Genomic DNA, 17,474 nt, shown 5'->3' with positions numbered 1-17,474 from the left:
CTGAAAGGTAAGGTCTGTGGGGGGTTGACATTCTTTGACATAGTAGAGTGTCTGCAACCAGGCCTTTGGCAAGCATAGCAGGATCTATGCTGTCAGCTCTTATTGTACATAAACTTAGATGCTTGCCTAATCTGAATGAGAAATACCAGGAAAATTGGAGGTGAAGCCTTGCAGTAATGTGGATGGAAACAGAAAATGCACAAGCTGCACTACAGGAGTCTCCTGTGACATAGTAATATTTAAGAGAGTAGAAAAAATAAAAGGAAAAAAAAATAACATGGCTATGTGGTGCTTAATTTACTGCCTTAAAAGTTGAGAATATAAAAATTTAGCAGCAAAAGAAACTTAAGTAGTATAATTAAATTATAAAAATATCCTATATATAAATTATCTAAGGAGAAAATACATGAAAATATATACTTACCAATTATTCAAAGGTAAATGCTAGTATTAGTATGTTATGGTCTGTTCTTTATTTGCTTAGACAAAAACTAGCTTTGCTACAAAATAAAGCAATCTACAACGCTCACCAAACAATTAACATCATAGCAATGCTAGGCATGAGCTGTAGTCTCAACGGAGAATATTTTCATGCTCTTGTATTAAAGAGGAAATGACTAGTAAAACCTAAAAAACCCCAAACTTTTGAGTCAAGGTAATAATTTTTTTTTTTTTTCATAAATTACATTATTTGTATATGGTTCATGTGTCATTGAATAAAGATAACAATAGTTCATGTCAAATGCAGTTGAAAATAAAATGAATGTATCTAGAATGTGAAGTACAGAGAAGTGGTTATACATATATGTGTGCATGTGTATGTGTGTAAGTATATTTTTATCTTGCAGGAAAACATGGAATTTGAGTGTCTTCACAAAGTAAACTATTGAATCAGTAAACTAGTAGAAAACACTGGTTTTGATTCTATTCTTGTCTAAAAACAGACATAGCTCACTCAGTGCTACTAAGGTTACAAAGTTAGTATGGCAAATTTTAAGAAGTGAATTCTTCATGAAGAAATTTATCTATACACAGTTCTAAGCTGCAAAATCATCATAAACTCTCTTCTATTTACATCCATTTTTAAGATTAATTTACTTATATCAAGTGGAGCTGGGAGGGAGACAAAAAGGAGCAGGGTAAAACCCTGCATGTGTGAAAATCTACAAGCAGTAGATAGCTAAACAAACCCTAAGTCCCTTAGTGTTGCAGTAAGGTCAAAACCTTTCAGCATTGTACCAGTGTGTCAAAATATGTCAACAAACCATCATACTGCAAGAAGAAGAATGACCTTTCAGCTCTTTATGTTTGGGCTGCCAATGAAGCTTTGGATACTGGGTATGCATGAACAGTTTTCCTAGCCACTTGACAAATGCAACTCCCAAGGTTTCCTCCAAGTCAAGCTGTTATACCACTGGCTTTCAATTTACCAGTACAAATTTTAAACTATTTGCAACTGGAAAAAACTGATCTTGTTATAGAACAGACATCCATAAACCCTCAGCATACATCCCTCTTCCCCCACCACCTACAATCAGACAACAATTATTAAACAGTCTTCACAGTATCATGTGAAACCATTATAAACAGCTGAAGACAAAAAAAAAAAAAGTCTGTTTCAGTCTTTGTTCACATATGACTGATCCTTGTAGTCCACTGCAAAGGAATTTGAACAGAACATCCTTGTCAAAAAACCCTGAGAACACATCAGCTGTGTTTGTGACTGAAATACAGCCCTTTACATTTTTTCTATCTGCATTTATCTGAAACACCTACAGGGCTCTATGACAATTTTACTATGACTGTTAGTTTTAAACTGAAGTCTAAAGATCAGACAATGTGTTATTTAACAACACAATCATGAATGTAGGCTTCCAAAAAGTGTGGTTACTATCTTAAAATTACTTGTAGGAAACTTTCATTTACTCTTTTCAAAAAAGCAGAAGCACAGGACATTTAGAATGCAAACAAATGGGAGAAGAAATTTAGTACAGGGATGTCTTACCATTCTCAATCAAAGAGAAGATGAAATGCTTCTCTTTCACTATGTGAAATTACCTTTAGTTTAATATCAGTGTCAAAGATGACATTTTCCTACTGTCTTCTTTAAATACAGTGAAGTTTCCTTAGCTATTAACACCATCAAGCTTTCTCTTGGGACTCTCTAGAAATTACATTCCAGAATGTACATATACCTTAGCCAGGCCTGCAGAAGACAGAAAATGTAAATTGCTGGATTGGAGTGTAGATCTCCTTAAAGCAAGTCACTGACAGTGCAACCCCTAATTACTATTTAAACCATGTGTTGTTGATCTCTATGTACCTCTTAGAAAAAAGCAGTCATGCCCCTCAGTTCTGACTGTTTAACAGTCTTTTACAGCCAGGACTCCAATTTTTAATTTAAGTTAGAAAAAAATTATAAAATTAGACACTATGGAAAAATAAAAGAAACAGCAGCCTTCAGTTAAACCCCAAAATATTTTAAAACATGTTCTCAGACCATGCTTTAAAATACAATCTGTGTTACCTCCCATTCATGTTCTCCAAATCACTTCTCACAACACAAACTATTCAACAATTTTTAGCCCTATGGTTATAAGAAATATACCAATGTAGGACAGCAGAGAAGGGAAGGTATGGTACTGATTACATGTGCACAACGCAACTCTATTTTGCATATGCAGTTGTCATGTTTGCCTGGTGGCAGTGAAAACTATAGGCTGCTCAGTGGATTCCACCATTTTGGAGGAAGAAACACATTGAAAAAAGGCATTATGTAAGTACAAGAATGATTTTATACTAAGTTTGTTCAGCATATAAAACCACTTTTTTTTTCTAAAAAAAAGCACTCTGCAGATTCAGTCTGGGAATATCCAAGACCAAACTTGTCTTTTCCTTTTTATCATTGAAAATTCTCAATATCTAAACAGCATTCTAAATTGCAACTGTGAAAAACCACTGACAAGGTACACTTTGTACATTTTTAATGTGAAGCTTAATTTGAAGATGAGGCTGCAATGCAGCACTGCAACTGAAAATTGCTTAACAATACCATTGATGTATGAGCCATAAAAAGCCTTGCTAAGCTGTCCCTGCAGAACTCGGAGTAATAAAAAGGTGTTCTTTTGCACTGAGGTGAACAGACATGGTTGACTGCATCTAGGGAGCTGTTCTGTTAAATGAGAAAGTGCCATTTCTTTCCTGTCACTACAGACCAATTTAAGACACTCACAGATTTAGTTAGCACAGAGTAGAGGGTTTAATGAAATACACACACAACAGCAAACAATCCACAGCTATGTTCAAAGCTTTCAGTCAGATTTTGTGCAGAATTAAACTTACATCTGTGACAGACATGAGAAAAAACCTAGAAACTTTTTCAGTCTCACTTCTGCTTTTCAGAGAAACAAACAGACAAAAACATGAATGGAAAAGATCTAAAGCCTCTTACCTTCATTTCTTGCAAAATATCTAGACATGTATTTCTACCCACATCTAAGAGGCAATGTTACAGGTTTTCTCTCCAATTTATATTCAGCTTCAAGCTCAAATCAACAGACTAGGTTTTCAAAACCCTGACCTATCAGCTGAGTATCATGATCTCTCTCTTGTGAACTGATACTTCTATAGATGATTCCTCCTTCAAGAGGCAAGGAGACACACAGGTGTGGTGGATGGACTGGGAAGTTGGCTCTCACTTGAGTGGTCCCTCCATAAGCTGATTAAATGATTCAAAATTGATTCACAGCTTGAGCAGCAACACCTGGGAATTTTCATATCAGTAGTTTCAGAGAACAATGACAATTATCTGCCTAACTTAGATGCAATCTGATCTATCAACAAGTGTTCCTTAACCCAACTGTCATTACATTAGAATAAGCTGCAGTACCTCAGAACTCATTTCTGAAGATAATGTGGTGTTGTTATTTTGGCCAAGCAGTATCAAAATCACAACTAAGAGGATTTGTTTTTTTTAAAAAAACCCACAGAAATCTGCCTGATATCCACAGTCAGCCTATCACCAAATTCTGTATTTAGGGAGTGACAGATCTCAGTAAGATTTCTAGTTTTCTTTATATGAATGTAAACTCACTATATTTAAGAATCAATAATTTTTGTAGTTGTTTTCAATATAAACAGCAATAACAGAATATTTGACAAAATCACAAAACTACTTCCAACATAGCCTTACTGACTGGGATATTAATTTAGTTTAACTTTTGTGACATTAAAGGTACTTGACTAACTGCCCACTGAAAGATGTTATTTGACTTTCAAAGTTGCAATATTAGTTAGTACATGATAAAATCATATTTAACACCCCAGAGGCCTTACAAAATGTTACAGCAAAATCCCCCTTTGAAGTCAGGTACTAAAAAAATTGATACATAACTTCTATACCGAAGTAACTTAACATCCTGGTTTGGGCCAAAATAGAGCTAATTTTCTGTCTTGTAAACTGTGACATTATTCTGTCACCAACCATCACTGTAAAATTGCCATATATATCTGCTGCATATTAACATGTATGTGTATTTTGCAGAAATGTCAGCATTGTAACTTGACATACTAATTAATGACATTCAAAATGCCAGATTATTAACATGTATTTTGTTCACATGGCTTAATACAAAAATCACTAGTACTTTTTTCCAGTAACTTCTTTTAAAAACACATTCCTATTTGTCTATAAGAAAATCTAACAGAAATGTACCTGTTCCAGTAGCTCCAAAACTGGTCTTGCAAGTAGGCTTGGTGGCTACTTTCATCACCAAATGAGGCTTTGCTTTCAATCCAGTGAATTATGTGTCCTTCAACAGCTAGAGTGACAGCAGAAAAAAAAGTGAACTATGAAAATCAAACTCAAAAGCCTCTAAGAATGTGTTTCAGAATATCCTATTGACCTCCCCATCTACCACAAAATTCATGCTTGCAACAGAGTTACATACTTGTAAAAATATCCTTCAAATATGCATATAGGACATTTTTTAAAAAAATAATGTATCAGAAAATATTTTAATGGTTAATTACATCCATTTCAGTTTAATAACAGCCTGTTCTGCATTTATTCTAAGACAAACAGAATGTAAAGAAAAAGAGACTAGAGTGAGGTGCAGCTGTCTCTTACTGCTGGAAAGGAGTTGTCAGGTAAGAAATTGAAAACCTTTGGTAAATAACAACAGTTAGCTAAGCTGTTAAAGATAATTCTCACCAATTCAGAGTGGACGGTGTAAGAATGGATAGAAATTTTATCATGGATATATATATCTGTTTCCTTATTTTTGCAAAACCAGTAATGCTTCACTAGAAAGAAAATGTGATCTTGAATTTCATGTTTCTTTCAGTTCCACAGGATTTGGTTTACTTTACATCTTTCCTGATTTCTTGCAGAACTAAATTTCTATCATTAATAAAATTACTTTTTTTTTCCTTTTAGTAAAAGGAAAGTCCTCTTTGAAATTAACAACTTAATTTTGCAGGAGAAACTGACTCCCCGTAAAACATCATTCTTTCACCAAAACATAATATGGGGTATCACTACTGAACTCTTTAAAAATGTTGCCTTTATTTTGAGTTTCCTCTGATATCCACTGCCATGATGTCTTAGCCTCAATTTGACCTGGGATGAGGTATTCAAAGGGCGTGCAGACCCAGAAGCACAATACAGAAAGGTAGAAGAGGCTGTGACAGCACATGAATGACCACAGACTGTAAAATTACTCAGGAAATCTGGGTAAATGACTGATGGAGTGACCACACTTAAGTTTCACATCCCACCACTGCCCTGCTGTAAGTAACTAAGGGAACTTGTGCATGGCCTGTACTCCTACATCACCCCCCAAAAGTCCTTAGACCCCAGGAGATACAACAGCAGAGGCATAAACTGTGTAGTCAAATGAGAAACAATTTCTAAGAAACATCTGCCTTTTCTAGCAATGTATTGAGTCCTGAAGAAGAGAGTACAAGGACTGCTATACCTTAGTTCAGATCAGACAACAGGTAGAAAATTATTTCCTACCAGTCTCAAGTGACCAAAGTAATTTGTAGAAAGTAATGAAGTATCACTGTTCAGAAGTTTAGAGACAAATTCATGCAAACAAATCAATGGCTATTTTTAACCTTCTTTCTAATGGGGTGATATTACAAACCAAAGAATTCTTTTGGTTGTTTCCCAGTTTCACCTCACAAGTGTTAAAAACATTATCTCCATCTACCTGCTTTTGTTTTTTCCATCTGATCAAGCTCCTGACTAGATGGGATATAATCTTATCTATTTATAATGTAATAGTGAGTATCTTAATACCAAGTATTTATTGTTTCTATTGTAGTTCACACTGTTTGGGGATCTTATCCATGTGTATCACTATCTGGAGGGCAGGTGTTGAGAAGATGGAGCCAGGCTCTCTTTGGTGGTGCCTAGTAACATGACAAGGCAACAGGCACAAACTTAAACACAGCAGGGTCCATCTGAACATCAGGAAACACATTTTTACTGTGAGAGTGACTGAGCTCTGGCACAGGTTGGCCAGAGAGGTTGTGGAGTCTCCATCCTTGGAGAAAATCAAAAACCATCTGGACACAGTCCTCAGCAGCCTGTTCCACATGACCCTGCTCAAGCAAATGACCACCAAAAAGGTCCTTTCCAGCTTCAGCCATTCTGTGATTTTATAATTTCACAATCTTATCTGCTAACTTTAGAGTTGATTTAAAAAACCTGTTCCCTCATCCCCTCACAAGTCCCTGGTATCTCACTGAGTCCCTTTACAAATAAAAGATTGAGAAATGAAGAAGTAGGAATTAATTGAAAACTCTCCAAGTGTGGCTTAACAAGAGTGAATTGCAGATGTCAAATCTCACTTGTTCATAAATGAAGTCATGTAGCTACAAAGGAACTTTTTTTTTTGTAGACACAACTCTTATTCACATCACTACTGGTTTTCTTTTTTGGAAATGTGATTAGGAATACAAACACCATTGACAAACATTGACCTCTTTTCACAAGACTCTTGTAGACACATTTTATCTTTTGGATAACAGATAATTGTGCTGAAAGATGGTACTTCAAGCACTTCCAAGTAGTGAAACATTTTATAGTAACTACTCAATTCTTTTCACCATTGCACAAATCACTATCTCAGTAAAAATTCAAACCATTGTCAACTTAAAGAACAAACAAACCAGTCATGTTTATGATCTCCACATGGTTTCAGCCTTCTAGTTTTTTCCTACAGACACAACAGTAGGCATCTGCACAGACAGGTGTGGAGGTGAAGTCTTTTGGCAGGAAAGTCAATTTACAACAAGTGATTAATAGCCCTTTGCACTTGGACAACATGGATGGTTTTTCTTCCATGGCCCAGCCACTATGTTATCTGATTACCTTCTTACATGGCCTCATGACCAGAAAATGTAGATGAACTTTGACACGACATTTATACCCACTTTTACGCCTTCTTGCTATTCAGGCTTTTAAGAAACAATAGACAATTGCAGAGTGGTGAAACTCAGATGCAATGTGATGGCAAAAGAATAGCTACACAATGACAAACCTTTACACAAGGTCCTATAGGTATAATGGTTAAATTGTTAAGACTGTTTTGAACTGATTTGGGCTGGAAGTGTAAGACAATTACTGTTAAATCAGAATTGAGCTCACAAAGGAGGGAGCAGAGCAGGTTAAAGGGAGTAGGGATTTGGGGGATTCTCATTTGCTTTTCTTTTTTTTTTCTTTTGTGATAATGAGACAAAAAATATGTAAAGACCAAAGAGGAAACACTGCATTTTGGTGTTGACCAAACCCCAAACCTCTCTGATCAAAATCTGCAGCTCTCAAAATTACTGGGTAACTACTGAAAAAAAGAGAATAATTTGTAGTATCCTATAATATACTCCACTTAAGTAGCCATAATATTTTAGCATGAACATTTCTACACAAAGTCAGAAAAAAATCTTAAAAAAGACTTACCTACTGGCACTTCCAAGATAAAGTCTGGAGTTTTATCATAACCCTTTGCACGAAGCTGATCTTCAGCTATTTATGAAGAACAAGAACTACTGTTTATAAAAGTATTCTATTAAGTAGACAGCAGTATAATTAATTTCATTTTAAATAAGAGTGCAAGAATTACTAATGCAGTAGTACATATCTTTCTTATGCATGCAACGCTGTGTCAGATTAAATGAACCTTTGTAGAAAACCTAAAGCATGGATATAAAAATGCTTCTTTGTCATCCCTGCATTTTTATGTCTTCATTATAAACATCATTAATTCAAGCTGTCATACAGTATTTTATAACCCTCAGATATACAAAATAAAGAGGTATATTTGCTGATTGAAAGAAGAGTCTCCCTACATCAGGAAGCTGTTAAGATTAAACCAACCAATATCACAACTGTAGATAGATTGGAGCTGCTTTCTTGGGTTTATTTTAGCGTTAGCATAAAGTTGTTGAAAAAGGAACAAGAAAATCCCTCTTATCCAGAAATAAATTAATAAAAGACCAGAGAAGCCATAGTTTCAGTTTTTCTTGCATCCTGTATTCTATAGAGAACACACAGAGATAGAGAAAATCTGTACAACTCTACTGCTTACAAATATTAGAGCTGAGTATTTCAAGAAACAATAGCAAGATAAAACCACAAGAGAGAAAAGATGCTTCCTTTAAAACCAAACCAAACCAAACCAAACCAAACCAAAAAAGCCCCACGAAAACAACATAAAGATGACAAGGCAAGCCCTTAGTATTTTCTAAACTGTTGTCCTTGATTTCTGATACCATTATCGTGGTATTTCTGAAACACCATTTCTCCATTAGAATTTGGAGTGACCTGGTCATTCAATTCCAGGCATGGCATTCTGTCTTCAGCCAAGCTCAACTAATGGCACTACCTAGTAACAAGTAAGGCTGTGTAGCCCCTTAACACCTACTGGGCTGTTGACATTGTCATGCATCCCATTCGCCTTTCCACATCACCTTTGATTAAAATTAATGGCCCATTCTCACTGTTGGGTAGCTTATTTCCAATCCATTTATCAGGTTAGGACAGTAGTTTCATGGCCAGTGTTCAGAACTCAGTTTTAGAATACTTTGTGCATATCCTGAAAGGTCAGCAGTTTGAGTTCAAGTAACATTTTAACAACAAGAAAAACACACACTTTTAGAAATAAAAATATTTTTTAAGTGCCTAAAGCCAACTTCCCTCCTCTTTCTCATTGAAGAATATGTCAGAAGTGAATACATTAAATTGATACTGAAAGTGGAAAAGGAGTTATTTCAGAAAGTTGTATATTCAGTTAAGTGTAAATGGCAATAGCTGTTTATTCTTTTTGATAGCTACAGTATTTATTTTGAAATTTAAAAGTATTTCTTCACTGTAGACATACTATGTTTTAAATACAAGTGTTTACACTGCAATATTTCATTATATTTCTCAATCAGCTATAAAACACTTCTAGGATTTGGAGACAGACTTGGTTGTTGGATATTTTTCAAAGATTATCAGGTATATGGACAAAAGATTTTTAGATTAGCAAGTTTCTAATTTAACAAAAACTATGAATAGAGAGTTTTATGCCATAAGAGAAAAATGAATTAATGCTCAAAATGTCTTCATCTTGATAAAAATAAAGAACAATCTAGTTTTATTCAACTCTATTGAATGTAACATGCTCTTTACTGTTTAAAACAGACTCGGAAAGACAATATAATGTACCAACTGAAATTTTCATTATTTCAGAACACACAAATGGCAATATAAAGTTAAGTCTTTTCTATCACACATAAAAAATGCTAGTATCACAAATTCAGGGAACTGTATATTAAATCACTGAAAATCAGGACAGATATGAGAACATTTCACTGTCAATTTGGCAGGTCTCTGAACTGGAGTTTGCATCAGCTTTACTTTTAATATTCTTCAGTAGAGTCTTTTTTTCAAGGATGCCAAACTACTTTCAAAATCCTTTGGCAATAATTCATGGATTGAAAAAGAACTTTTTGTTTTAAATCTGTTTCTGAATGCTTTCACTTGGTTTCGCCTAAAATTTTGTATTCTGATAAACCTAGAAAAATATGTTAAAAGCATGTAAAAACCAGGTTTATTGTTGATGTCAGTTGGCTATCATGAGCAGAAGCCTAATTCTGTATTTGTGTTTTTTCCAGCATTTTTAAGCTTTATAATTTTGAGAGGAAAACAAAGAAAATTATAGAAACTCCCCACAATCATCATCAGCTTTTTCTTATTTAAAAAAACCACCAAAACCCAAGAAAACAAAAGAAATTATGTTCTAGCTTTTCAGACCTGGTATGTTTCACACTGGCTCAGAAACTACAGAGACAGCATTCTGCACCTTAAGAAATCTTTTAGCTTTTGCTTGGATGAAGCGAAAATTTCAGAATGGCTTGAAGCCAGCCCACAGCAGCTTTGACAGTTTCATTTATGCATCCTCAGATTTGAAATTACATTGAAACAGACCTAATAGTCAGTTATTCTACAGATTTGCTGTTAATTTAGATTTCCAATAAAAGTGGAGCTTTATCTTTACCACAACTTCACACTCAAGCATAACCATTTAATTCATCATTGTTCTTAAACTAGCCTCTGGATACAAAAAATAAACCAAACATTCTTCTACTGGTGCATGAATAAGCAGCAACTGCAAATTTGAGATTACAGAAGAAAAAAATTATCAGATTTATGATTTATATCCAGGCTACTCCTGAGTGACATCGTGGTGGGAAACAGACAAGAATGAGGTTCCAAAGGTCAGTTATCTTCCCATTATAGCTAAAACAATATATTCATGGTGAAGATATAAAAAAAAAAAAAAGAAAATCCTATCTAGAATTTCTGGCATTTCACTATGGCATTTGAAGCTGTTAGCCTGTTTTGGGAGAAGTATTCCATTGATCACTCTGATCTCAGGCAAACTAATAAATACTGGAGAGCTGTCTTCTTGATGAAGAGAGGACATGGTATGTGATGTGCTTCTTATGTTCAGTGGGTTATGTAAAGCCCATTAGTTTCTACAGGTTTCCAATCACTTTCTAGGTTAATCTGAAAGTGTTCTGTTCCTTCTGAGCTGTAGCTTTTGAAAGACAGCTGCTCTAAAACCAAACAAATCACATCCCAGACCTGAAAAGCTGTTTCATACTCCAAGACTATACTGGGGGAATTTCTATTCACTGTGTCCTTTAACTGCGCTTTCTTCTGTAACAGACTTTCTGTTGCTCAGGTGAATGCAGCTGATCCAAAAAATTTACTATTCTTGGGAAAAATACACAGGGCTAGTATGCTAACATTAAAATTGCAAGGAATCTGTTTCTTTAATACATGTTAAAAAGTAATGGCACTGTGAGTACAGCAATTTCAGGCATAAGCTATCTTCAAAATTGGAATGCAGTCTTACTCAAAGCCTGAATTTTTTGACCTGTAGGAAATACCATCAGTTCTTCTATTTTCCTGGGCTTTCTTCAAGCAGTTATGGAACTAATTTTTCAGAAAGGAGAGATCTTACTGTGAGGGGATCATTTGTAGATACTTAGGAAAAGATTTTTTTTTTCAAAAAATAAATCACACCTAGAACCTTAAGAGACACATGCAGTGCACAGAAATAATTCAAAACACAACCGTAAGCATATCTTAAATGACGACTAAAAAATGCTTCAGAATATAAAATGCAAACAATAACTTAATCTCTCCCATTTATATCTTCATATTCCAATGAGTTAACCCATTCTACTTTGATTTAACAGCACAAATTTTTTAAAGCTGACTTCTAAAGACAAAATTGATGCTTACCCAGGGTCACAAAACACTAAACTTTAAATACACTTATTTGTGTACTACACAAGCTTCCACAAGCCAGATAAAATGATAATTGTTGGGTTGAGGATCCATTAGTGAGTCATTTAGTCCATTCCCTTGTATTGTGACAGGACTGATTTCATTACCAGCTTTGATGGATGAGTGTCAAGTCTAGCCCTGAATTTTTCATTGAAGGTGATTCCATAACCTTCCCTGGCAGCTTGTTTTATACTTATTGTCCCTAGAATTGTTTAGTATTTTAATTCAACATCATCTCTGCAATTACAGATTCAGTCTATTACCTGTATCTCTGCTCCTCTAGCCAAGCAGAAAAAACTACCTCCTCATATTTTCACAGTATCATTAGCAAGTTTGCATGCAAGTCATTCCTGTCTTTTTTTCCCATTTTTCTCTAAAAGAAGAGAGCACACTAAATCTCTTCTTTAATCATATGGACAAATCTGTTAAAAACTTTAATATTTTTTCTAATTTTTAAAGTTTGTTTAAGGTCTCAAACTTAACTTCTCTCCTAAGAGATCATAGTTTCTGGTAAAACCAGATCACAAAAAAATTCCTAGATCACACAAATTTAGCACAACACTACCACTAACAAAAGACAGCATTTCACTTTGTTACTGTCTCTTTTTCACTTTGTTACTCTCTCTAAAGGCTCTTAGATTTAAGAAGTCACTATTAAGTTTATTACCAAAATAAGAGAAATGATGCTTCAAACAGTAATCATTGGTTTAATGGCACTCATATACAGGAAACGTAGTGCAGGCTAAAAGAAAAGATGAAAATAACTAATTAACTCTTAAAATAACTTTCAATGGATGGCAAAAAGAGTGCTTGCATTAGTTGGGAGGCAGGGAGCAAAAAATCAGCAGAAAGTGCACTGAGAGCTAAATGAGTGAATCCTCTAGCAGTTCTTTAATACATAAAGCATTTTGAAGCTAATATTTCTTATGCTTCCTCCTAAGTCTCATAAGGCCTAGATTACGGCTAATATCTCATGACACCAAAAGTAATACTGCAGCAAATATTAAAGCATTTTTTTCAGCTACTTATTCTATAAAATATTAATTGCAAGCCCGTGCATGTGGTGTATATATAGGGTATTAGGTAACTGAGTTCCTGCTCAGTTCTAAATCAATAAAAGGTAACATGTACGACATCAGTCATTTTTTATTCTTCCTTTACTACATAATACAAAGAGTGTTGAGGCTTATTTTTGTCTTAAGTAAATCTTCATGGAGATCTTTGAAGTTAAGGATTCACTGGCTAGCCTCTACTACAGATTCTTACCTATGAAAGAGAGATTTTTTTCCAAAAGCATTTCTCGTAGCAAGACCTCATGTTCATGCCCAATAGCACTGATAGCTTTAGGTTAAGGAAGACAAGATTACGTTGGAAAAGAACCAGCTTCAGAAAAACATCATAGGTAAGGTTATTAATCATAAAATCTATTTGTCTTCATCCACACTTCAGAAGCAATCAGTTATTTGAATTCTAAGTTTTAAAATTCATTACAGGGATTTTAAGAGGTATTTAGCATTTTGTGAAAATCAGACTACTGTATCTCACCATACATATAAGGGTAATATTTGAGTATTACCCTTAATAGATTAATATAAAGTAATATTAATATTCAATACTATTTGTTAAAATTCAATATTTGTAACATCCCACACCCTAACTTAAAAGAAAGTCTAAGCCTAAAACATGTTGTTAAATAACTTTTAGGATGCTTTCTACTGACTATTCTATCAAGTCTAATTCAGCAAAGAATGAAACAAACTGTTTTTTTCTCCATATTATGAAATTCATAGGCGTAACATCCATCTGAAACCTATTACTGTAACAAAATATTCTTTTAATTGATTTTTCAGAAGCATGAACTAATGTCAGGGAGGGATTAAATAATATTTTATATTTTATAGTGAAGTTATTTTCACTTCAGTGATGGCCTGTTGATCCAGTCTGCTATTCTTAGTAATATTTTAAAAAGTCACTACACTGAGTATTTTTAATGTATCCTCATGAAGGTCAAAGTCCTGTTCTGGAAACTTTTGAGAAGAATCTTATGGGACATCATGATAAAGAATCTTCCATTAAAAACAGTTAACTTCCTAATTCTGTTTAGAATATATTCTCAAAATTTAAACTGCAGATCATCTTACTATTAGGGTTAATTACTTAATTCACAGCAATACTTTACACCGAATAGGAAAAATCCTAATTGTATGTTATCATTTCCTATAAACATAGAGTTTTTATCAATTGAAACTGTATTATTGTAAACATAACAGCATTATAGAAGGGGAAAATGAAGAACAGCAAAAAAATATAAGAAAAATACTGCAAACAGAACTTATAATGCATCATAAGCAGAAACACTTAGACCTAGTCTATAATAATACCTGTTATTGATGTATGGCAATGACCATGGGGCAAAACTTGTAAATAACCTCACAAGCCATTTTCTGCTCCTGCAATCTAGCAGCCTAGTTTCCCGTAAGCATCTGAACTATTACTGAAAAATAGCCTCTTGGCATTTACAAAGAGGTTGACTTCATACTTCAGTCCATGCATATACAATTAGATAGTTATATTTAAAATCAATATGCAATCCTTCAGAAGACATTATGCTTTTAAAACCTTAACTTTAAATTGATTTTAAACTATTTTATGCACCTCAAAATTAACATCTAATTCAGCAACATAGTTGCAGATAATGCACTCATACAGTTCAGTATTAAACTTTTCTATACGAAATCAAGTTGAAAAACTCATTATTTTCACTGATTTCACTGAATATTCAATAACTTCATTTGAACCAGAATCTGAAGAGGACAGAAAATACCTCTTAAATCTGTGGTCAAGTTATTCTTAAAAAATGTCCATGTGTTGTTATTACTTTTAAACATGACACTTTCAAAAGATTATAGACAGATTGTTTATCAAAAAAATAGTAATCTCAGAATTCTGGATATGAAAATTAGTGATCAACAAGCTTTTTAAAAGTTTCACTTACACTTTCAGAGAACTGTGTTCAATTTTGAGGACAGTTTGGTTAATACTTTATTTTAAAACCACAAAACACAAATAAAATTAGAACTCTATCCTGTTGCCATTAAAGAAGTCTACAGTAGACACCAGGCAAGTATTTTTGGTGGAAAGAATAGATTTTTAAGGGGTGAACACCACAGGTATAACAACCACAAATGTCTTTTTTTTATGACTAATCACTTTAGCTATCCTATCCTGCAACTGTTCAGTGAAATCAAGATCTTCCCCCAAATTGAATGCAAAGGATGCTCTAGGCTTGGAAAGGCATTGCCTTGCTAGCCTGCTCAGTGATGGCAGGCCATGATTTTGTAATTTTTCTATTGGTAGCAGACTAAAACAGAAGAGCTGCTCATTCAGGACTTTATTAAAACAAATTTGGGTTCACAGCGATCATTCCTAACAAACTAAAATCTTAATCTTGAATACTTAGTACTGTGTGGAGCTTCCTCCTTATTCTCATTGGATACTGAGGAACTCTGATTAACCAAGCAACATTAAAAAAAACCCCACAAAGCTAAAAAACCCAACAAACCTCAAAATTTAAATTACACAGGCTTTTTTCTACAACTAGCATCATTTCCTTTAAGAAGAAAAGATAGTAAAAGAATTAGAATGTCAGTATGAGTTTAAAAATACTGATCGGTCAACCACACCTGAATTGCACTTGAAAACATTCCAGTTACAACTGATATTTATAACAAAGCAATGCCCTAATGTCAAACACCATCTATGCAGTTTATGAATTTAATCACAGAATAGTTGGAATTGGAAGGTACTACCAGGTATCTCATCCATCCACTGCTCAAAGCATGGTCAACTAGTTGGAACAGAAAACCAGACATGCATTACAACTAATCAAAACCAAAGACATTCAATCAGGCACATGAACATGTAGCCACCAAACTGACAACTTCTGGTCCATCTGATTTTTCTTAAACAGTATAAAAGAAAGCTCTGCAGTGACCCTCTAGCTGATTGAATGTAAAACAGAGGAGTATGAAATGTGTTTTGTGAAGCAGAACTTTATGTCAGGTTAAAGCTAGACACGTCTTTTCCACACAGACTAAGCTCGTCAATTGTGCACCTAAAATTTTATGGGAAAGGATACTGTTTGATGCAGTCCACCAGTGGTCCATAACAACAGTCATTCACTGTACACTGCAGACAAATAAGAGAAGTAGTATAGCAATGGGCAACTACAAAACCATTATAGTTAAACGGTATCTTAAAACCAGTAATTACTTTTCTTCAAAAAGGCTATCAGATGCTGTTCAGATTTAATCACAGAAAACAAAAACTGCATGCTTTTATTCACTACAAAAGCAAGCTATTAAAAAGTGAAATGCTCCCCTCACAAATATTGCATTGCCATTTATGGTGCACCCTGACCTCACTGATAGTTTATGATGACAGTAATTAAATGAGGTTTAAAATCTTTTACTCTGCTAGGCAGATAACAGCATTGCCACTGGAAAAAAACAAAAACAAAAAGACAACTGTGATTAATACCTGATAGACTTGATTTGCTAGAACTCCATCTGGAATCTGAGAAGGGTCCCGTAGCATACTATTTATAAGAGTTTTGGAGGCTAGAGAAATAAAGAACAAACAAACAAACAAACATAAGAAAAACCTGTTAGCTCAGTTATCCACTTGGCAGAAAGAGTCACATACTTTTATATGGAAAACATTGATGATGTTGATAAATGTGGAAATTATCCAACCAGCAACTAACAAATGCATAAATCTGTGGCTACTTACTAACTCTGATACAATTAACTACTGAAGTCTTGAAACACCAAAGTATTTTATTAGCACAGGGTGAAAGCAAGCCCTTAATTATTTATTCTGTTTCACTTGAATGTTTGTGCTTCAGAAGCACCAGGCAACACCTAAGGAAACTGCTTAGTATTAAAAAAAAAATGTAACTCAAAATAATCTCCATATACACTGTGAGAACTTAAGGATGCAGATAAGTAAAAATTCAAAACAGCCTTTAGAATTCCCTGTCTCGCAGGGCTGGTTTAATTTAAGTATTTAATTTAAGTATAAGAATGATTTAAGTATCATGACTTGATAACGAAAAAATTAAGCTATTTATGATGGATCAGAAACTAGCAAAACCCTAAAGACTCACATTTTCAAATTGTTTAACTGGACACTACTTTGAGTAATGAGCTACAGGTGCAAAATGAATTTCCCCTATTTCTGAGACTGTCAACTTTGGTTTCTCACTTGAAGTTAACAGACATTCTATTCTTAATCTAAATCAAAGTAGTAATGAAATGACATACTGAATTTTATATTATGCTGATGTCATATTCACTCTACAAGATTTTGAAGTAAGCCTTTAAAAGGCTTTGAACAAAACTGACTACCATACCAGCTTTCAATAGATTATTTTTCCTTCTTATATAAATATTATCTGCTTATGTAATGTCTTAAAAAAAAAATCCTGCATATTATTAATTTTGTATTACCCATGCAACTAAGATAAAGTATCTTCAACTGTAATTCCTATTTCAGAAAGCCAGTTACTGGGATGACAGCATACCAGCTGGTTGTGTAAAAGCCGAGAGTATGGCAGTGCGAAGGC

The 17,474-nt window shown here is 34.2% G+C and overlaps 1 protein-coding gene across 4 annotated transcripts in view; it reads right to left on the bottom strand.

The window, feature by feature from the left end:
• The window catches only part of CDIN1 (CDAN1 interacting nuclease 1), a 120,073-nt gene that overhangs the window by 53,678 nt on the left and 48,921 nt on the right, over nucleotides 1–17,474 (bottom strand). For 2 of the 4 annotated variants that reach the window (XM_071744308.1, XM_071744309.1), the window contains exons 6-10: nucleotides 16,388–16,467; nucleotides 15,987–16,036; nucleotides 13,115–13,182; nucleotides 7,967–8,032; nucleotides 4,715–4,820 (exon numbers count right to left, since the gene is read on the bottom strand). In XM_071744308.1, coding sequence (XP_071600409.1) covers nucleotides 4,715–4,820; nucleotides 7,967–8,032; nucleotides 13,115–13,182; nucleotides 15,987–16,036; nucleotides 16,388–16,467 — 370 coding nt within the window. Of the gene's footprint in view, nucleotides 1–3,627; nucleotides 3,764–4,714; nucleotides 4,821–7,966; nucleotides 8,033–13,114; nucleotides 13,183–15,986; nucleotides 16,037–16,387; nucleotides 16,468–17,474 lie in introns of those variants that run through there. The other 2 variants (XM_071744310.1, XM_071744312.1) reach the window with 2 other exon arrangements.

Source organism: Heliangelus exortis, chromosome 5 (assembly GCF_036169615.1).
Source record: "Heliangelus exortis chromosome 5, bHelExo1.hap1, whole genome shotgun sequence".
Lineage (NCBI taxonomy): Eukaryota > Metazoa > Chordata > Aves > Apodiformes > Trochilidae > Heliangelus > Heliangelus exortis.
Note: the sequence above shows the minus strand (reverse complement) of the source record. Positions and strands in the feature narration are given on the sequence as shown.